Source organism: Carettochelys insculpta, chromosome 1 (assembly GCF_033958435.1).
Source record: "Carettochelys insculpta isolate YL-2023 chromosome 1, ASM3395843v1, whole genome shotgun sequence".
Lineage (NCBI taxonomy): Eukaryota > Metazoa > Chordata > Testudines > Carettochelyidae > Carettochelys > Carettochelys insculpta.
Window position 1 is genome coordinate 249360412 of NC_134137.1, and position 22907 is coordinate 249383318.

At 43.0% G+C, this 22907-nt stretch overlaps 1 protein-coding gene across 1 annotated transcript; it reads left to right on the top strand.

Annotated features, from left to right (window-relative positions):
* The first annotated feature begins 1035 nt into the window (after positions 1-1035).
* Positions 1036-22592, top strand: CYB5R3 (cytochrome b5 reductase 3). The gene is made up of 9 exons (XM_075004050.1): positions 1036-1155; positions 8649-8780; positions 13034-13106; positions 13795-13901; positions 16193-16322; positions 17594-17677; positions 17785-17870; positions 19894-19993; positions 20747-22592. The coding sequence occupies exons 1-9, from the start codon at positions 1135-1137 to the stop codon at positions 20917-20919; spliced, it is 906 nt and encodes a 301-aa protein (XP_074860151.1). The 5' UTR covers positions 1036-1134; the 3' UTR covers positions 20920-22592.
* The last annotated feature ends 315 nt before the right edge of the window (positions 22593-22907 follow it).

The following is a 22907-nucleotide window of genomic DNA, read 5'->3' on the forward strand; positions in this document are numbered from 1 at the left end:
AGGGCCTGGCCCAAAAGGAACTGCTGCAAGGTTATTGTATTGTGTGTGTGGTGGGGGAAGGGACAGCAAGTGTTCTAGCAATGCTACCTTTACTTCTGCACTTTTGTTGGCAGCAGCACTGCCTTCAGAGCTGCTGGCTGGGAGTGCAGCTCTGCGGGCAGTGTTACCGTCAGCAGCAGCACAAAGGTAAGGATGGGATGGTGGGGTATTACCACCCTTACTTCTGCACTGCTGTCCGCACACCTGTGACCTCAGTCAGCAGCTGCCACTCTCCCGCTGCCCAGCACTGAAAGCAGCAGTACAGAAGGGTGGCATGGATAGGGCACTGCCACTCTTCTACACTGCTGCTGGGAGCTTGCCACCTTCAGAGCTGGGCACCAGGCCAACATTAGAATCACTGATCTCCAACTGCCCAGCTCTTAGCCAGGCACACAAGTAAGGGCGGCAGTAGCACCATGGGAGGCCACTGCTACTCCCTGTTGCGTCAGGAGTCCCACTTACAGAAACTCTGGTCTCCCCCCTCCCCGAGGGAAACGGGCCAGCGCACGCCGAACGCACACACGTGGCTGGATTTCCCGGGGGGGGGTAGATTTCAGGCACCGTGAGGCATGTGGCCGGGCGATGCATTTAGTGCCGGCCTACTGCCGAGCCGCGCACTCACTCCACCGCATTTCCGACCAGGACAGCCGCGCGCAGCCAGCGCCCCCCTGCGGAGCCCCCAGCTGCTGCAAAGCAACACAAGAGCTCTGCCCCCAAGTGGAAGCCGCCCGACGGGCCGCGGAGAGGCTGGTTACCCCGCCCCCTGCACCCTCGATTCCCCCCGCCCTCCCCGCAGCGCACGGCCGCGCCCCTGGGCGGGACCTGCAGAGGGGTGGAACAGGGAACCGGGCGCGGCGCCCCGCCCTGCAGGCCGGGGCCAGCGGGGGGCGGGTCCGAGGAGCGAGCTGTCAGATAGCGTGATGGGCGGGGCGCTGCCGCAATGGCGAGGCCGGTCCGGCCGGGGGGGCGGGGCGCGCGGGAGGGAGGAGCCGAAATCGCTGCTGCCGAGCACCGGGGAAGGGGGCGGGTCGCGGCCTCCAGGGTCTGCTCAGCGCCAGCTCTGCCGCCGCTGGGAGGGAGGGAGTCAGCGCGGCCATGGGGGCACAGCTCAGCACGGTAAGCGCCCGGCGAGGCGGGGGCACGGCCGGCGCTGGGGCTCGGGCCGGGGGCGGCTCCCTCATCCCTGTGGTATTGCAGCCCGTGCACGGCGCCTCCCCTGGCTGCGGGCGGTCCCGCGGGCTGGCGTGGCTCGAGGGTTGCGGCCCCAGGGGCTGGTGCGCACCGGCGCAAAGCGAGCAAGTGGGGCAGGGAGGGGCGCGGCTGGCTGCCAAAGGCAGGGGGCTGACAGGAGGGCGGCAGGGGCCTGTTGGAGCTGCCAGGGAGGGAAACACAGCCTCTCCGAGGCCTCAGCAGCCGCCCCCAGGACTGTGCGCTGGAGGTTGTGACTCATCGTGTTTGCCAGTGGAAAAACGCTTGAGATTCCTGTTTTGTGGATGCCAGGGCGTCTCAGCTTGCCTCCACCCAGTTCCTCTCTCGCATCAGGCGCTGGGAGGCTGTGAAAACGCTGGTATGAGCTGACCTAGTCCCGCTTTTTGCTTGGGACTGACTGTATTTTAATGTTTTCGCCGTACAGAGGACAGGACACGGAAGGTGTGGTAGAGAGCAATGCAACCATGCTCATCGTCCTGGTGGAAGGCTTTTGACAGATCAGCATTAGGCAAAAGCAGGCTCTTTGGTACTGTTAAATGTCATTAACTTGGAGTATAAATTTGGGCAAAATCCACTTTGATAGGATCTGCATTATGGTTGTCTCTCATTGAGTTCTTCCTGTTGCCAAACACTTTCATTTCACTGTTATCCCCACTGTTCTGCTTGTGTACACAGTGCACACAGGCCTCAGCATACGTGCTGAAGTAAAGACTCTATGAAATAATTAGGTTATTAATGTGTATTTCTTTTTTCCTTGCCATGATTTGATTTTTAAAAAGACAATACCATTGTAACTGATGTGGCTGAGATCTTTGCACAGTCATGTAGTTTATTTGTGTGGAAAAGTGCTAACGGACATTAGTATGCATCATTACCCTCTTTCAGCAGCTGTCTAACCCCTCACTTCCACCCCCTTTTTCACGTGCACCTGCTTCAATATGTCAAACTATGGGTGTTTGAGGGTGACCTGCAGGACTAGATGGAGACAGCTATAAATGATAGTACTTCAGATACTTTTGCATCTAGACCACAAAGGTGAGGAAGGAAGATGGGTAAATGATAAAGGCAAAGTATACCCCTACCTTCCAAAACCACAAACAATCCCTCTGTGCTAATTAAACTTTCTTTAAAAATGCATCTAGGCTGGGGTGGGGAAGTAGCAGCTGAGCATCCTGGATGGTGTAAAACACTCTCCTAGAAAGTAACAGAGAGATAGCTGTGTTAGTCTATATACTATCAAAAAAAAAAAAAAGGCAGCCCAGTAGCACTTTAAAGACTAACAAAATAATTTGTTAGGTGATGGGCTTTCATGGGACAGACCCATTTCTGGTAAGGCCATGATCTGAAGAAGTGGGTCTGTCCCACAAAAGCTCACCACCTAATAAATTATTTGTTAGTCTTTAAAGTGCTACTGGACTGCTTTTCTGTTCTCTAGAAAGGTTTTCTTTGCACTTGTTTAATTATGATTCTGTGACAGAGTATGTCTGGCAGATAACACTGTTTTCTCACTTGTTGTCCTCTCTCTAGATCGGGGCGTCCAGCCTTTTTTTCATTGGGGCCACATGGCAATTTTTTACATGTTCCAGGGGCTGAACACAAAATAGCTCCAAGCCACCCCCAGGTTTAACCACTGTCCTGGTCCTTGTCTGCAGCGAGGCAACCTGTGCCCCACACCCGCAGCCCTGAGAGCTGCACGAGCAATTAGAGCTGTGCTGGAGCCCAGAGAGCCATGTGGGCTGCCTTTTAAAAATGGCACTACTGCCGGAACTGCAGACCAGATTCTGGCCCTCGGGCCATGTGTTGGACACCACTCCTCTAGATAAACGTAGCAGCTAAATAACTCCTGTCCATCAAACGTACTTTCTGAGGACTATAATCCTGAATGTATTCTTATATGCTACTGACCACATCCCAGTATAGCAGCTCAGGATCCTGGTGCTGTAATAAAATGCCATTCTGAAAAAAATTCTACTTTTAACAAAATCTGTATATATGATTGGAGGAGATACACATCTCCTAGAGCTGGAAGGGACCTAGGGAGGCCATCTAGTCTAGTCCCCTGCCCTCTTGGCAGGACCAGGCACCATCCCTGGCATCTATTTTCCCCAGTCCTTCAATGGCCTCCTCAAGGATTGAGCTCACAACCCCTGGTTTAGCAGGCCACTGCTCAAACCACTGAGCTATCGCTCCTTGCCAACAAGGTGTTTAATTGCAATAATACAACCTCCTGTTCTGAAATAATTTTATCGTTATGAGTGGGGTAATGATGTGCCTTGTTAGAGCACAAGCAGGACTTGCCAGACCAAAGTTTGGAGAGAGAACTTCCCTTCTCAGAGGGCTTGTCTTCGCTTCCGTGATGATCGGCTGAGTCAATCTTCCAGAGTTTGATTTGTGCGCCTTGACTCCTGTACTCTTTGCTGTTGTGAAAGAGATCGATGGGAGAAATGCTCCTGTTGACCTTATACAGTGAAAATAGTCAAATAAGTCTATTTCTAATATGTCAATTCTAATTATGCAATTGTCATAGCTAGAATTGCATGTCTGAAATTGACTTATTTTCCTAGTATGGACCAAGCCTCAATTACTCTGCTATTGTAAATTGGTGTGGCTCCTTTAACTTCTGGGGAGCTACCCTGAGTGTGCAGAACATGGTAGGTTCTGCTAGTATTTTTCAGGCTTCTTTTCTTAGCAAGAATGATTAATTATTTTTGGAAAGTAACCAGCCTGTGTTTTTCCCATCAGCTGACAATAAATTTAGTTGCTGGATCAGAATGTATCTGAGCTTATCCTACTGTATGTTTCCTTTGAAGCTGAATCCCATGAGACTCTTGCATGAACTGACCATAAATGACAAAGTTCCTTCTATTCTGCATTTATGAAGCATCCAGTGTATTTGTCATATGGAGCAAACCTAATGATAGAAATTACCATAATGTTACACATCTGTAGCACAGCACACGGCCTTCAAGAGTGGCGGTTGTCACGTGCTTCAGAAGATGATGTATTATTATTTTATCTCACTGTTTACTTACAGTTCTTTCCAGATGCGGACTCAAAGTTCAGTTAAATGTAGCTCCATTTTACAGATGGAGAAATGGACGAGATGAAGTGATTTGCCCAAGGTCATTAAGTAATATCCGTGACAAAGCAGAAAATAGAGCTCAGCTCCTGATTCCCAGTCCTAGGCACATTTAATTAGAGGTAGCTGTTCCTTTGCTAATTTATAGCTACATCTTTAAAGGAACAACATTATGTTAGGCCTAAAATTTGGTCTGCCTCAAATGTCTTCTGTAATCTGGAGTCTCTATTCAGTATTCTGCCTATCTCTCTGTCACCAAGGAATGAAAAATAAAAAATAACCCTTTTTGTGTGATGTATATCTCTGCTATTGCTGTGTCAGTAATTAAAGAACACTCTTCTGTCATAAGGCCAACTGGCTGTCAGCCAAGGCTGTGGAGCAGAGACTTCACTCACCCCAGATGAAGTCTCAGTACTGCTGGATACTACATGCTTCCCTGGGCTAAGGAAGCGCATCCCGAGCTTTTGAGACCTTCCAGCAGTTCTTCCCAGCCAATGCACCAGTTGTAATACCACCAGACCTCACGTGGTAGAGTGCAGGGCTTTAGACCCTATGCTCTTCTGTCATAAGTTTACATTGTAGACCCCCAGTGTTTCTCAGTCATGGATATGTGTACTCTTGTAGGTACACTAAGGTCTACCAAGGGGTACATCAACTCATCTAGATATTTGCCTAGTTTTACAACAGGCGACCGTAAAAACACTAGTAAAGTCAGTACCATCTAAAAGTTCATTCAGACAATGACTTGTTTCTACTGTGTCATAGGCCTTATGCTGAAATTTAAGTATAACATGTTGATTCCAATTCATTTATTTTCTAATATGTTGGTAGAACATCTGCAAGTTTTCAGTAGCAGTTTTCTGTGATATTTTTCTATGTTTTTGCAAGTAAGTAGTTTTCAAGTGAGGTGTAACTTGTTGATATGCAAAACAAATCTGATTCCTGCAAAGGGTACAGGAATCTGGAAAGCTTGAATGGCACTTGTTTCAAGGCCTCCAGTTACTTTAGGACCATGTTTCTCAAATGGTGGTATGTGTACCCCAAGGGTACGTGAGAGAAGTCTGGGGGTAATTTTATATTAGATATAATTTTTTTTTTTGAAAATGGGGTACTTTATTAAAAAGGTTGAGAACCGCTGGGGTAGACTAAGGAAGATAACTGTTTCACTCAAGGTTATGGAAAATCTACAGCTTATAGCTACACAGTGGTATTGATGGAACTCCTGGTATAGACAGCATTATGTTGATGGCAGCTCTTCTCCCATCAATGTAGCTACTTCCTGTCAGGGAGGTAAAGTACCTGTGCCAACAGAAAAAGCTCTCCCATTACCGTAGGTAATGTTTTCATTTAGTGCTGCAGTTACTCAACTGCACTGATGCAGAAAAGTAACTGTAGACAAACCCTCTGTTAACATCTAATGGTGCCACAGAAACATGGAACTGTAAATAGTCTTGCTAGCTTCAGCTCCATTAGAAACTGGTGCGCATGCATAACACCGATATTTACAGTTCAGATTAGATTAGTAGGGTGGCCTAAATGAGACTTCTGTATGTTTATTCAGTACAGCAAAGTTTCCAGAAGAGAGGGTTTAAGCTATTCTAGCTTCATTTTGATTTTTTTTTATGAGTCGATGCCTCCGTAACACACTTAAAATGATCTAATGTAAACAATCATTTATGGCAGTTTCAGTACCTTCCTGCAGTTGGTCAGTGGGAGTGGGCCTAGTCTGCAGCCTGTTTTGTGGTGGGTTAGGGAGGTTCTGGGGGCCAGTCCTGGCATGTGGTCTCTTCTGGTGGCGGGAAGGTCTCCTGGAGGGTAACATACAGAGCCCCATCCCCAGGTGGCCCATCTCTTGCTCGTGTGGCTGGCCCCAGTGGTCACACTTCAGTGTAACTGTCTCTCATGCTCCCTGTCCCAGGCTGTGTCTACACTATGAGATAAAATTGAATTTAAAGGAGTTAGCTCAACCTTAAAACATCCCTGTTTTCACTGTAAATGTCATTAGCTGAATTTAGTCTGCCCTAATATCGATAATAATGTTGATTTTAATCAATTATTTTTGGTGACTTAAATGTTTATTTAAATCAATGATCAATCAAGTTACCAAGAAAGCTAAGACTGTTTTGCTTAGCGCGCACTTAATTTTGGCGTATGCCCTACTGACCTCACCAGCACTTTGGTTTTTTGAGAAAACATGTATAGAATGGGGTTCCTTTGAAAAAACTGCATTATGCTGAAGTACAATAGGGAATAGTCTAATGGCATCACCATTAAGGTCTGTGGCCATGATGTCCCACAAGAAGAGGCATGCATAATGTAATATAAAATAAGAAAACAACCTTTACTATACTTGAGTGGAGAAGTGGATCTGTCTCATGAAAGCTCATCACCTAATAAATCATTTTGTTAATCTTTAAAGTGGTACATGACTGTTTTTTGTTTTGTTGGATTATACACCTAATTAATTTAAAAAACCATAACGATTAGCCAAGCTAAACTTTTTTATTTCTAGCAACGTACAACGTAGCAAACAGCTTGAGAATTTACTTGTCAAATCACGCTTATACTAAAAGGCATAGAGAGTCTTGCAGAATAATGCATTGCAAAATAAATTACAATTACTCCTCAGTTGATCCACTCAGCCAGGTCCACATAATTTTCTCTAAATAAGCAGTTTTCCCTTATGATATTTAATTCTTGCAAGTAGGCCTTTCATCATCTTTTTGCACTGCTTACAGTTGACATGTTTTCCTTTCTTACCCAGGGAACACGTTTCTTCAGAATAGGCCCAGATAGGGGTCTGTGTTACACCCAGAAGCCATGACAATTTCTGTGGCAAAACTGTGTGGGGGAATATAGGAAGTGCTACATGAACAGAATGTCGTCCCTTTTTCTTTCTAGTCCAGTCCACTGCACTGTTCCTTTCTGTGCTGCCTCTGTCCTTTCCTGTACGTCGTCTCTGTGTTAATGTCTTAACTTCTCTGCTGTGCTTGGCCAAGGTCCTCCACCACGTCAGCAGAGCACAGCACAAAAAGAATCCCATCCAGCTTGTGTCTTTCTTTGCACAAGTTACTTTTTAGTCTGCTGAGAAGCAGAAATTGAAAGCCCAGATCTTTCAAGAAGCAAGAGTTAGTAGTTTTGCTGGGCAGACTAGAATCTTCAATTCATTTTTATGAGGCTGTAAGTATGTGGTGGCATGTTTATGATGCAATTTAATTAAACTTATTTTTAAATGAGACATTATTTTAAGATATTTAAAACATCAAAAATCTGATTTAAATAAACAATTGTTTGATTTACAAAAAAAAAGAATCACTGTTTTGTTTTGTTTTTTTGCAGTCCATCCTGATATAAGTGCTATTGTTTTTGTGTTTGACTTAGTTCATGGTTCAATAACCCCTGGCATGCATGCCACTCTCGGCATGAGAACCAATTTAGAGTGGCACGCAGCGGGAGCTCCAGCCCCGCCCATCCTCCCCCATGCATCATGGGAGGGGCAGGAGCATCAGGGCTGGAGCCCCGCTGTAGAACTCATGGCATGGGGCTGGAGCTGGATCCCCAGTCTTGGGGGCCAGAGCTGGGGCCCCCACTGGAGCTTGGGCTGGGGCATGGTGGGTGGTGCCCCCTCCAGGGAGTCCTTGCCCCTGCATGGAATCTCCACTGTGGTACTGGGCTGGGACTTTAGCCCCCGGGGTCGAGGCCTCCAACAGGGCATAGGGCTGGATCTGGCATGCGTGGGCCCCCACTATGGCATCCCCACCATGGCGTGTGGCTGGGGCTGGAGGCTGTGGCTCCAGGTTGCTGACCCTGACTGAGTTCTTATCCTTACTAATGTACTGCTGCCACATCTGCAGCTTGACATGGGTAATGGGTATTATGCACTATTTCCTAAATTAATAAAAATCAAGTCTAAGGGGTTTTGTGAAGCCTATGCCACCCTTGTATGGACCCTCTGCAAAGGGGGAATGTTTGTTCTGAATGACTAACTGGACATACGAAAACAGGAGGCAGAATAGAGCTGTCAGCTAACAGGTTTATAATTGCTCAGTGCTGTGGTATCTGAGTGCTAAGAGTCGAGAAAGACTAATGCAAACTAAATGTGTATATCTAAACTGCCTCCTTATTTCTAGGGTAAACCAGTATTTATGCTTTAGTGCAGTGAGGTACCTGAATGGAATCTTTTTCTGTATGCTCATACTGGAAACATGCAGAAACTAAGGCTGTCTGGTGGGTTGTTTCTGACAGGACATTGTTTCCACAAAGTGATACCCATGGCAACAAACAGTGAAGTTAATATTCTTGTCTTTCTAAACTGTTGCAGCTTGGAGGGATCGTGATATACCCCGTATGGCTAGTCTGGAGCTTCATCCTGAGACTTTTCGGGAAACCCCGTCCTGCAATTACCCTGGAGGACCCTGAAGTGAAATACCCTTTGAGGCTGATTGACAAAGAGGTAAGTAAATACACCCCTGTACAGCACTAGGCACACTGACAGGCCTTCCTTCTAGCTTATCTACTCCCGGTTTAGAATGATACAGGCATTCGTGGTGGAGCACTGTTGTCCCCTGTGGGGGACCGTGAAAGTTCTGAGACTGTAGAGTTGTTTCTGGCTAAGCCATATAAACATTTATAAACGAAGGAGAGAGCTTATTATTCGTAAATGCTTTTTTTCTAGTCTACCTGAAACTTACAGCGCAGTGTAAACATGACAACATCTCATGTTTTTTTAAACAGACGCTAAACTCATAGGCCGTTTCGACAGTGCTAATACAGGGAGTGAAAGATGCTAATGAGGCGTGGATGCAAATTCCCCGTGCCTCATTAGCATGACGTCACGTGATTTGGAGTCCAGAAGACCTTTCTTCTGGACTTCAAAGCGCCATGTATAAGCGCAGCCCCTGCAGAGGGGCTTCTGGAAGGAAGTGGCCTGTGTGAAAACGGCCATGCTGTTTTATTTGTGGGTTAGCCATGTTAGTCTGTATCTGTAAAAACACAGGGGAATGTCTCAGGTGCTACAGGACTCCTAGTTGTTTCTACTGTTTTATTAGTGTTGTTTTGTGTTCATGCACAGCATGTGGGAAATGCTGTTTCTTCTGCATTACTCTGTGGAACGTGCCACTCTGCATTCTGCAAAATTAGATGGTCTTTCTGCGTAAACTCTTTTCATTTTTGTCAAGACTTTCCATGGGGTTGGGAAGAGATAAGAGACCTCTTATCTGATCAGCTGCAGGCACAATCTGCACTGTAGCACTTGTATCTCAGGGGGATGGGCATTGAAAAAAGACTTCACAGAAACAGGAAACATGTTTAGAAATCTGGAGCTGATTTGGAAAAATATTAGCTACTCTCTGAAGCTCAACCCAGATTCAGCCCACCCTGATGCCAAAATACTACGTTCCTTAGATTGTGCAGCTATTGTTAATATTAGAATTGCTCTCTAGTACGGCATGCTTAGATCAGGTAGTGAGATCATGGAGTGTTACAACCTGAATGGTGACTAGGTTTCACTGTTATCACCCCTTCTTAAAGTGAATACCAGTTAATGTCACTGTCAGAGCCAGTGCTTCAGGCTGCCCCTACAGACATTATTGCATTTGTTTAGGTTCCATTCACATTTTTGTGAATGGGGCCTTTTTCCCCTGCTACCAAATAGCAATGTTAGTAATTTCAGAACAAGTTGTTTTTAGCGGTTTCACCTAAAAATTGTTATACCCTGGTTTAACAGCTGTTGCCATCAGCTATGCTTCTGATGGGTCGGCTTTGTAGTGTATGGAAGGCCTATGCAAATAGAACCATATTTTATGATGTAGTAAAATCATCATATTTGGATACCTTTGTGGGTAGACTTGACAAGCCAATTAAATGAGGTAATAAGGAGAAGTCAGTTTACTATAACAAAAATTACATTCACTGCATTTAATTCTTTCTAGATTCTTGTTTGGATTACTGTATAATGAACATCCTAATTTGACAGCTATATAACACTGGTTTAAATAAACCATAATCCTTTGGTGCAGCAGAATAAATCCCATACTCAGTGACTTTCCTACTTGAGCAGCAGCTATCAGTAACTTTCACTATCATTAGGCTATAGCACATCCCTGGGGCTTGGGCTTGTCCTGTGCTTAAGTTAGGGCAGAATAGCTGTGATGCTTAGGGATGTAAAAAAAATCACACTTTTGTGTGGCATAGCCATACCAACCTTACCCGCAGTATGGATTCGGGTAGGTTGAGAGAAGAACGCTTCTGGTGGCCTAGTAATCCATTTCACTGCTGTAAGTAGTGTCTATGTTACAGTAGCATAACTGTGGCACCATATGTCTGCCACTATAGTGCCCACAGGGTAGACATGACCTTACTTTGTAGAATATTATAGAACTTCTAAGGTGTGGCAGCAGGATCCTCATGGACGCTGTGTGTGGCAGGCTAGCGTGAGGAAGACTGACATCCCAGTTTACCACGAACTAAGTGTTAGTATGGACAAGCACTATGACTTTGTCTTACACTAGCACTTTTGTCAGTCAGAAGTGTGGAAGAAAACACACCCCTGCCTGACACAAACTTCACCAAGACAAGTGTTGTTGTGGACATCACTATGTTGGCAAGAGATGCTTTCCCATAGACCGAGCTAGTGCTGCTCATTGGGGTTGGTTTAAATATACCAATGGGAGACCTCTCCTGCCGGAATATAGCAGGGGCAGGCAAGATATGGTCTGTGGGCTGGATCCAGCCTAACACTTGGATCATATTGTTTATATCCCTCTGCAGGGGCAGCGGTGAGGTCCAGGAGCTGAGTGTGGGCTTTTAAAATAGCTACAGGAACTCCAGGCAGTGGCCAGGCAATGTGGTAACAACAGAGGCTGGGTGCCTGGAGCCCTTTAAATCAGGCTTGTCAAAATCAGTGGAGCGGCTTTCCCCGGCAGAAATTGTCCACCCTGGTGTAAAGTGACTACATGGGAGCAACTGTGTAGGTCTTCCGTGTAGACATACTTAAGATCAGGCTCTTAGGTTAACAGCTGTAGTCCAAGTGACTTGAATATTTTAAAACCACTCATGTTACGAAAGAGACCAACCTGATAGAGTAAACTCATTCATATCCAGCATTCTGTTATCCTGAACACTCAAATAACTGGTATTTAAATTTTAGTTACACTTCCTACAAGTACAGTATAGTGAAAGTAAATACAAATAAATACAGTATGCCTGCGTCTACCCTTGCATTCCTCTTTCGAAACAAGCATGCAAATGAGGGAAATTGAAAATGCAAATGAGGCGCAGAGTTACATATCTGGCACCTTATTTGCATACTCTATTTTGAAAGAGCTTCCCATTTAGAAAAGGGAAGAAAGGTATTTTGAAGATGTTTACTTTCAAAACAGCAGTGTCTACACAGGTTTTGTTCTTTTGAAAGAAGCTCTTTTGAAATATGAATATGCAAATGAGGTGCCAGATATGTAAACCTGAACCTCATTTGCATTTTCAATTTCTGTTATTTGAAAGCCTCCTTTGAAAGAGGAATACAAACATAGACAGCCTGTGGCTGTGTCCATACTACCTCCTTACTTTGAAGGGAGCATGGTAAGTAGTGTGTTTATTAATGAGGTGCTGCACTGCATATGCAACACTTCATTAAGCAAATTCCTCCCCCCCACCGCGGCAACTCCAAAGTGTTAAACTTTGCAGTGCTGGCTTGCGTGTAGCTGCGGCTCACCCACCGGTACTTTGAAGTTTAACATTTTGGAGTTGCTGCCGAGGGGGCATTTGCTTAATGAAGTGCTGCATATGCAGCTCAGCACTTAACCATCCTCTCTTCAAAGTAGGGAGGTAGTGTAGACACGCCCTGTAAGTTTACAGTGAACAATACTATTGTTGGTAAATAACGTACTTGGCATAAATTTTGGTTTGTTTCTAATATCTAATCTTATTTTTCTTTAGCGTTCTGTGTTGCTAAGTATACCTCTCTATTATCCAGAATATTTGACTGTCCAGCAACTGCTCAGTGCCAGAGGTGCTGGATACGAAAGTTTACTGTAGTTGTAATTCTGCTCTTGTACCCACCAGTGTTATTTCCAGTATTCTGCTTCAAATCTAAATTAGAATAACTCATTTGTCTGATTCACAACATAGACCTAAGTTATTTTTGGCTGTCTTTTTTGTTGGAGAGCTGGTTTTGAAACTTCTGCTATTGAACTTCCTCCTTTTCTTTATCTAAATTTAAACTATGAATGGAGAACTGATTAGATCCTTATTGAGCTCTTTAGATGAAGGTCTATAAAAGTACAGACCATTATAAAGTTATTTGCTATGCTAAATTGTAAATGATTAGGATTTATTGATCTTTGTTGTTCAATCTGAATTTTTTCCTGTAGTTTCTCTCCCTTTTTTTGGCATTTTTATCTTCGGTTATTTTTTTTGCCACTTCAAAAACTGAAATAACAATCTTATTCCTTGAGGTTTTGAAGGAATTTGAATAAAAAGTATACTTTTGGCACAGCTATGAAACAGTGCTAAATGGACATCTTGATTTGTAGCATTTGAACAGTACTGAAACAATTTCTGTTACATACCTGTGCTTTAGGGTAAAACTAACTTTTAGAAACGGTCTATTTAAATACAAAGCAAAAATCATAGACAACAAAATATAAAGTATTTCCAGCAGTGTGTGTGATGTGGCTTTTTTTTTTTCCTCTTTTTCCCCTACTTCAGGAGGTTAGCCATGACACAAGAAGATTTCGCTTTGCCCTTCCAACTCGAGAGCATGTTCTAGGTCTCCCTGTCGGTATGTTTTATATTGCCAGCCTAGTTTTATGATCCTGAGTCAAAGCCTTGTTAATTATACCTGTCACAAAGCTATGAAGCAATATATTGTCTGAGCTACAAGAACAGCTTACAATAGTGTCTGTAGCATTTAAAATATTTTGAATCTTCCTGTGTAATGTCATCTGATTCCAGTTGCAAAATAAAATGAAATTACGTAACTTTTGCTTTAAACAAAATGCAGTCTTAAATATGGAGTTCCTAGGCACCGTTTATAGTATGTCTTTGGATGGCAGCCATCTGTGTTACGTGTAACTGACACATGTTAATGCAGTGCTAATAACACTGGAGTGTGAGTCATCCTTGAACATTCCTTTATACATCTATGTAATATATAAAATCTCCCAAAATATCTAAGCTTATGGCTGCCAAAGTAAATAACAAATGTGGTCAAGCTCTGGGTTGGAGAACTGCTGAACCCTCTGTCTACTCAGTGGGATTTCATACACATTGGAGGAAGAAATCTAGCAAGGTAGTAGGGCAATACAGGAAAGCAAAGAGAAGAACCTTTCTTCTGGCAAAAGATAACTTTGGGACCAGGTCTGGATTTTCCACAGTTATTGTCAGCTGTAATGAAAGAGAACATTGTATTTTGCTCAAATAACTTTGTAGAAATAAATCTACTCTTCCTTCCCTTCCACTGTTTGTAGGACAGCATATTTATCTTTCTGCACGGATTGATGGGAATCTGGTTATCAGACCTTATACACCAGTTTCCAGTGATGATGACAAAGGCTATGTGGATCTTGTTGTCAAGGTAAGGATACCATTGTGTCATACAATACAAGCCCTTAAAGGGTACAATAAAACCATGTATTTATAAAGCTACTCTTGTGTGATTCCATGATGTGTAACCTTCTGTGGCTTGTTGGCTTCCATTCAGTGGTATCTCTGTATGCAAATCAATCAGGTATTATCCATATAGTGTTCTTTAAGTGATATCTGTTCAGCTATATATGACAAGGCAGGGATTTAAGGATATCTGTACATTTCCAGGTTTCTGAAGTGTATAATATCTATAGAGCAGTGTGAACAAGTCATTGTCTGAAATTTTAGTTTGTACTGACTTGCTAATGCCCTTTATCCTGCCTTTTGTAACTATCTAGAGGCACTGACGTACCTCCAGACAACCTCTTCACATGTGCAGAAGTATGCATACCCTGAGTTCAGAACCACTGATCTCTCTAGACCATCCTTAATGGAGGTGTGTTCAACCTGTTCTTCAGAACCTCCAGAGACAGGGATTCTACAGCCTCCCTCGAACCCCTATCCCACATCTTAACTACCCTGATGATTAGGTGTCTTTTCTCCTTCTAATAGTTGACTTACATCTCCCTTGCTGCAGATTAAGGACTTGTCCTATCTTCACTGGACATGGAGAACAATTGATCGCCGTCCTCTATAATGGCTCTTAATGTATTTTAAGACTGTTGTCAGGTTCCTCCTCAGTTGTCTCTTCTCAAGATTAAACAAACCCAGATTTATCATTTTGTTGTTGTTCTGGAATCCTCTGGACTCTCTGGTTTGTTCACATCTTTTCCAAAGTGTGGCACCCAGAATTGGATGCAATATTCCAATTGAGGCCCTTCCTGCTTGGTATCAGCTGCAGAGTTTGTAAGTATTCTCTCCACTGAATAATCCTAGTAACTAGTGCCTGTGGGGCTCCACTAGAGACTCTCTCCCAGTTTGGCAGCAAACCATTGAAAACTACTATGAATGTTCAGTTATTTATACACCCACCTTAGTAATTTCATCTGTTCATGTTTCCCTAGTTTGCTTTTGAGACTGTCATCTGGGACTGTGTCAAAAGCCTTGCTAAAATCAAGAGCTACAGCTTCCCTCCGCTCCACTGTCCCAGTAGCCTTGTGCAAAGAAAGCATGGCATGATTTGTCAATAAACCATGCTGGCTATTCTTACAAAGCTGTTATCATTTAGGTGCTTAAAATTGATTGCTAATTTTGTTTCAGTATCTTGACGGGATATAGAAGTTAGCTGACTAGCCTATATTTCTTTTCCCCCTTTACGCCTTTTACAAAAATAGGGCCTCCCCTCTCCTCAGTGAGTTCTCAAAGATAATTGCTAACAGCTCTGAAATCGCATGCTAGTTCCTAGGCTACCTTAGAATGAATTTCATCAGGCCCTGCTCATTTAAATTTATCTAATTTAATCTAAATAGTCGTTAACCTGTTCTTTCCCTGTTCTGACTTCCATTTCTTTCCGTTGTTAATATTAATTGTGTTGAGAATTTGGTCATCTTTTACCCTTTTGTCAGTGAAGACTGAAGCAAAATAGGCTATAAACACATCAGCCTTCTTCAGGTCCTCTGTTCTCCCCCATTAAGTAGTTGAGCAGCATTTTCCTTTGTTTTCTTTTTATTCCTAACATACTTAAAGAACATCATCTTACATTCTTTTGTGTATCTCTTGTCAGGGATAACCCACGTTGTGCTCTAGCCTGTCTGAGTTCTGTCCCATTTTGCTTGGTTAACCTTTTGCCTTTCACAGACTTGCTCTCTAATATTAAATAAACGCCTAAGGGGAATGTTAAATGAGGGTCTTGTCTACGTGGGACAGTTCTACCTGTTATCTCATCATGACCCTCTCATTTATTTTTGGTATAAGAGTGACTTTGAAGCATTGGAAGGCTTAGCTTAAACCCTTTCCCAGGTGACACAAACCTGTTGTTCTGCTGGTAAGAGGTCTGATCTTGACACACTTAGCACCTCCTAGTCTTACTACTTGTACTTGGAAGCTGTAACCCTTGGGCCCATTGCTGAGCTACCAAGTGCCGACAAGTCTTGAAGCTATCTAGCCATGTGTAACAAAGCTGCTTTAGACAGTTTTTGCCTATTCAGCTGTGTTGGATTCTCCAATGATGACTGTTTTTTAGCTTGATGACAGCTATGTCTCCTTGCTTATGGAGTTTGGGCATAGGAGTTTGTATTTTTCCAGATGATGGAGGCAGAAATTCTCTGTGGCTTTAACTTCCTGTTAATCAGTAATTTAATTGTATTAAAACAATTTAATTTTAATCTTTATTTTTAACAGATTTATTTCAAAGGGGTCAATCCAAAGTTCCCTAATGGAGGGAAGATGTCTCAATATTTAGACAGCCTGAAACGAGGGGACACCATTGACTTCAGAGGACCTAGTGGGTTACTTGTGTACAAGGGAAAAGGTAAGACTGCTTATGACAATAGTGTCCAGAATGAAAATCACAGAAAAATCATATAAAATTGTGATATACCAGAATGTAGGAGTAGTGATCGCAACTTTTTTTTTTTTTCAGTAGAGGTTGTGGCCTTGCCTGCACATAATTGTACCATTTTAACTGCATTAGGATACTTAGAGGTTCAACGGCTCTAGTGTAGCTGCGGCCATAATGTTGTAAATATGCTTATGTAGAAACGGGAATAAGGCCCTATCCACATAACGAAGGTTGCTGGTGTACAGGCTGTCTGTCTGTCTGGTAGTACAGACACAGCGTATACCCAGAGGCTGAGTCTACACTGCCCCCTCCTCTTCTGGAAGTGGCATGGTACTGTGTGGAGTGGAAGATGTAAATGAGGCACAGATTAAAACATCTTATGCCTTATTTGCATATGCCTGTGAGATCTTGCTTCCAGAAGATCCCCTTCCAGAAGCAAAAGCTGCCATGTAGATGTGGTTCCTTTGGAAGGAAACGTGGGTCCTTCTGAAGGAAACCCCCCTTCTGGAAGACCCTTTTTCTGCAAGCACTTGCTTTTCTCCTGTTTTCTTCCAAAGGAACTCCATCTACATGGCAGCTTTTGCTTCCTGAAGGGGATCTTCCAGAAATGAGCTTGTGTGGGGAATGCTAATTAGCCATGCTTTAATTTGCATCTCATTTGCATCTTCCACTCCACTCATTACAATGCCGCTTCTGGAAATGCGTGAGGGGGCAGTGTAGATGTGGCCATAGTGTTTTTGCTGGTAGAATTGTAGGTGTTTTCCTGGAGCAAAATAAGTTAGAGCAGCAAAAGTACCTCTGTGCCACTGTCTTCAATCGGGCTTTTGCTGCCATTAGAAATGATGCACCAAAATCACACTTCTGACCATTCATTATATACAGAGAATAGATTATAAGCTCTTGAGGGCAGGTTGATCTGGTTGGAAGGGGAGCCTTGCCAGAGTAGGCTCTTGCTCTTGGATCAGGGCACTTAGACATTACTGAAATGCAAATGATAATGAGTTAAGGCCTATCTAATTATACATATTTTAAAATAGTTAAGACTTTTCAACCATCTGTCCTTGCATTATGAGGCAAAAGAGGACATATTCCCATTTTACAGATAGGAAAAGTGAGGGGAGAGGTGACTGCTCAGGGCCCAAGACAGTCACTGTGTTTCAGAATTGGAACTCAAGTTGTGTGTTCCGAGTTCTCTGTCTAAATTAGCGTTTACTAATACTCCTAGTATTTCTTTTCTCCAGGAAAATTTGCTATTCGGGCTGAGAAGAAATCTGAACCTGTTCTTAAAACAGTGAAATATGTTGGAATGATTGCAGGTGGAACTGGTATGTATGAATGGATTTTCATTCTTTATAAGCCTTGTTTCTGTGAGGCTATTGCCTATATTGGTGGTGGTCCATTTTTATTTATTTAGTTATTTGCAATTTTTCAGGCATAACTCCTATGCTGCAGCTCATTCGTGCTATAATGAAGGACAAAGATGATCACACCAGTTGTCAACTGCTGTTTGCTAATCAGGTAGCTCTTCTTGTAATACCTTGAAAAAATCGTCTTTAATTGAAAAACAAAAACAAAACAAAAAGGTGTGAGCAAACGTCTCTCAAGACAGCCCAGAACATATGTATGGTAAAATCCTAAGATGAAATGAGTAGGAAGTGTAAAAACAGTCACATGAGGCCATTCCAGTGAGCACAGTCTTCTACATTACCACCTCTTAATTCTTGCCCTGCCATATACCCACACTGTTTTGTGTGTGCATGCGTGTGTATGCAAGCTGTAAATGTTTGAGATGGATTCTTTCTTCTGTACGTTTCCTGGAAGTGCTTAGCACTGCTGTCCTGCCCTCCTTTTCTTTTGGGGGTGGTGGTGCAGTGATACCTTGGCAGAATTTTAAACATTCCTCATTTTTTTTGGTGCATCATAAGCTGACCTGCTTCAAGATTGTGTTCTCCACTGAACCCCTGGGCATGGATCCAGGTTTGTGTAAGTAGGAATCTGGCTTAATGTGGTTCCAGGAAATATCTTCAAGTTTAGAACAAACCCTTATTTAAAGAGGAGAAATAAGTGTTGTCCACCATGATGGCTCAATAAGGATACAAACCTCTGTCCACTGTAAGTGCACAAGAGGTCTTAGTCCCATTTGGTTCTAATAATTGAATGTCTCCTAATTAAATGGTACCAGAACCCCTTTGTTGTACTGAACAACCTGTTTCTTAAAACCAAGCCAGCTGCTCTGTCACAGATGCCACGCATACCAAAATGTACGAAGGGCAAGATTCTTAAGGCATCATAGAGCAGGGGTGGGCAAAATCAGCCCTGGGGGCCAGATTTGGGCTGCCACACGTTTCTCCCTGGTCTGCATGGGCAGTTAGCAGAGCGTGCATACGTACAGCAAGCAGCATGTTTTCATCTGCCCCTTCCCCCATCTTGTTCAGTCTGCAACTGAGCTGTTCCTAGGATTCTCCTTCTAGCTGTGCACCCTTTACACCCTTAATTGCTTTTGTTCTTTGTGAACTCTCTTCAGCCAGTCAGTATATGTCTAGTACTAGGGTACCCTATATCCCAAGTATAGCCTTAATAAAAACCTGGTACAGGGAGTCTGCTGTCTCCCTGTTCTGTGACATGGTATGTGGGTCTATGCACCATCCATAACTCATAGTTTAACACAATATCGTCTTGGAAATGCCTAGCTTCTCTGTCTATTACCTGTAAAACACTCTTCCTTTTTGCTGCTTTCAAGATTTCCTCCCTCTTATCTGGTGTTTAGGATTTTATATATATCTTGTATTACCCCAGATATAACTTACTTTAATTCCTGCCCATATTTGTACACACTGTAGACAGTCTTGTATTGTCTGTCCCTGTGTGGTCTGCACAGACACATGTGATACTTACCGCTAATCTCCATGCATATTGTTTCTCCCCCCCTCCCCCCGCAGGTCATTGAAAATGTTTTTGTATTGTCCAGTTCAGAGTCTGCTTTGATTTAGTCAGATCCAGAAATAGCTTTCTTTTAACATGCGGTTTCATGTTAGATCCAGAAATAGGTGACTTCTCAACACCAGGTGCCGATTAAACTCCCTCCTCCTCTGCTGTCCCAAATATATTACTCTCATTGGTGCCAACTTGCTGGATAGAATATGGAGGGAGTGGCACCACTTCATAATGTGAGGCTGAAGAGGAGATTCTTAGCATTGCACAGTAATATTTAATTTCCCAGGTTTTAGAATAGCTGCTGTGATGCTGCATCTAATAACTATGGGATAGGGATTGTCTTTTTTTTTATGGGGGGTGGAAAAAAAACATTTAAACACTTTTTTTTATTTCTTTCCTTGGAGGGAAGGCGCTGTCTGGAGGTTCAAGTTCAGGAAGCTGGGAATTTATTGACTCTTTCTAGCATAATCACACAGTTTTTGTCTGTCAAACTTTTTGTCCCTCAATGCTGAGGTGATAACTACCTCACTGGAGTTTTGTGAGGCTTAATTAAGAGACTAGATGAATTACTGAAATATAAAGTGTAACTCCTTTCCTTTTCCTGCAGACTGAGCAAGATATTCTGTTACGTTCAGAACTGGAGGAAGTTCAGGTTCAGCATGAAGACCGCTTTAAGTTGTGGTATACATTGGACAGAGCACCAGCAAGTAAGAACTCCTATGCCACCCTTGTCAAATGCACCATTTCTAGTGCTGATTACAATTTTAGAATCCCCTCTAACTTTTTAGTCCCCTGTTAAGCTAGTTAGATGCTTTCAAAGCTGACCTGGTGACTCTCTGTAAGAGAGACTGTCAGCTAGTGCCTCCGAAGCTATATAACTCGTCATAAGAATGCATAGTCCTCTTCTGTGACTTTTTGGCAACTGTGAGAGAAGACATGAGCTCTGGAGGCAAAACTGAGTAAAGCTTCCTTTCCCCCTACTCTCCTGGCTTGTGTCACTATATTCTAAGAAACACGTGCATTATTGAAAGGAGTATTGAGGATTAAATAGGATGCAAATACGAGAGAACAAAGAGGCAATCTCATTCCTTTCTGGGGTCAGCTATTGCGTGCACAGCAGCAAGCTGGTGAGTGCTGAATTCTCCTGTTAAAAGGTTCACATGCTAAACACCTGCTGTTTGTTTTTTTTTGTAAGTTTAAGAAAGAAGGTCCTGTGATACTAAACTGAGGGGGGATACTTGGGTTCTATTCACAGTTCTGCCAAAAACTTCCACTTACTTCCTCTCTATCTCAGTTCCCTGCTTTTTAATAAGAGGGTAGATGATACATTTATCCTCCATAAGATATGTTGTAAAATTTCTAGCACAATGGAGCCCTCTTCTTGATTGGCCCATAATAAATCAGGTGAGTGCTATATAAAAACCTGTTAATAAAATATCTTCTCTCCTCCTCCTATTCAGATTGGGAGTATAGTGAGGGATTTGTGAACCAGGACATGATCCGAGACCACCTGCCCCCACCTCAAGATGATGTTCTGATCCTCATGTGTGGCCCTCCTCCAATGATCCAATATGCTTGCATTCCCAACCTGGAAAAATTGGGCTACACCAAGGACATGACATTCTGCTACTAAAGACAATGTAGGCGTGCTGTAGTGTGGAAAGAAAGCTGATGTAAGGAAAAGCCTCTAGTTAACAGGGAACAAGACAAAGTGTACACACAGGTGGCTGGTGTGCAATGCAGGGAAGCTGCATTTAGGTTACTCACTTAGATTTCTTACAGAGTTTGGAAGACAAGCTATCCATTTTTAGACTCATTTTAATTTTGGCTCTTTAGAGAGACTGACCCTTGTGTCAGTTTTCAGGACTCAAGTGTAATTGGGTGGGGGGGGGGTGTGAAGAGGTTGGTTGCACTGTAGTCATAGTGTTAGCTAGTAACTTCCCAGTCCCTTGTTAAGCTAGCTACATTGGCTGTTATAGGGGGTATGAAAGATGGCAATGATGGGGAAGTGTACGTTTATTTACCTGACTAGTGACAGATCTTATCACAAAGCTTTTATGGTAGGAAGGTCAAGAACAGCTGCATCTGACACTCACCTCGCTGAGGTGAAAGATTTGAGGTGGCCATGAAAGAGAAGACAAGATGTCACTAACAAATCCACATACTGGGAACATCATTTCCATTTGTATTTTGAATGGACTGAGCTTTACACCAGATGTTTTCCAGTTGCCCACCTTTCCCAGCCCTTCCCCTCCTAAGGGCCTCAGATGAATGCTAGGGGGTTTTGCACACTAATCCCCCAGCAGACTGGGGGGGCAGGGTTCTAGGTATTGAAGATAGACGGTTGAATCAGTTATGTTTAAAGAGCTGCAGGTTCCAGAGTGCTTGGCTGGTAGACTGTGTTCCGTCTGTAGATTTGACAACTTTTCCTAATTACTCCAGCTAGGTTTTCATGCATAAGTAGTGTGCTGTCAGCATTGACTGGTACAGCTGCAGATTTTAACTGCAAATCTCCCAGTTGCTCAATTTAAAGAGGCATTCAAGTATTAGTTTTTTTCTTGTCTATGGTCATTTCTGTGATGAGTTACAAAGCAGAGGTATCTCCCCTGCCCGCAGTGCTCAACCAAAATGGATATGTAGAATCCACTAACTGACAACTGTCTAGCCCTATTCAAAAGTGCTGGGCTGATCTAGCTATATCTTCATCAGCCTGTAGCTATTGTGCTGTTTCCACAAATTTTATGCTTTCGAGCAACAGGCTATCAAATTATAAAATCTTGCTCTTGATTGCTAAAACTGTGACCTGAAAAATTATATGCTCTGGGCCATAAACTAGTTTCTTCTGTCAAAGTAACTGATACTATACCCTTATTATATGCAGAACCTCCTCTTGTCTGGTATTGTGTACCTAACAAGTAGAAAACATAATCTTATTCATTCTGGCTTCCTTTACGTTTAACCACCTTGAATAGGCTTGTTGCATTGTGGGAGATCTTGTGAAGGTGTGCTGCTTCAGGTCTGAAAGTTGGTGTTTGGTAGAACTGTACTGTGTGTCTAACTGAGGTGTTCCCCTTACAAGTTTAAATCTGGCTTTGGAGCAGGCAGTGTGTGCGTTTAAAGCGTTTATGTTGCTTGTACTGCTAAGGGATGAACATACCCAAAGACTTTTTTTTCCTTGTGGTAAGACTTATTTTTAATGAGCAACTCTATAGCTGGTTAATCACGAGCTGTTTTCTATTATGAATATATACTTACTGGCTTTTTCAAAATGTCTGTGCAAGAAATAAAATATTTTGCTGATTATCATTTCATTGTGAGTGGTGTTTGTGTAACTTTGCAAAGCCACCTGTCAGGTACCATGCTGAAAATTTGCTTTTACTTAATAAAATCTCATGGAGGAAGAAAACTAACTGGAAAAATAAATAAGCAATTTGAATAAATAGAATTTTTACTTCCCTATATCTGCTGCTGGAAACAGAGGAACAACTTCATCCTATAAGAAACTATCTGTATTTTGTTGGGATTTTAATACATTAGAAGAGACAAACACCAGAGTTATGGACTGGTCAATCAGTCAAAGTAGAAGGAAATGGGGCGGGGGAAAAAAAAAAAGGAGCATTT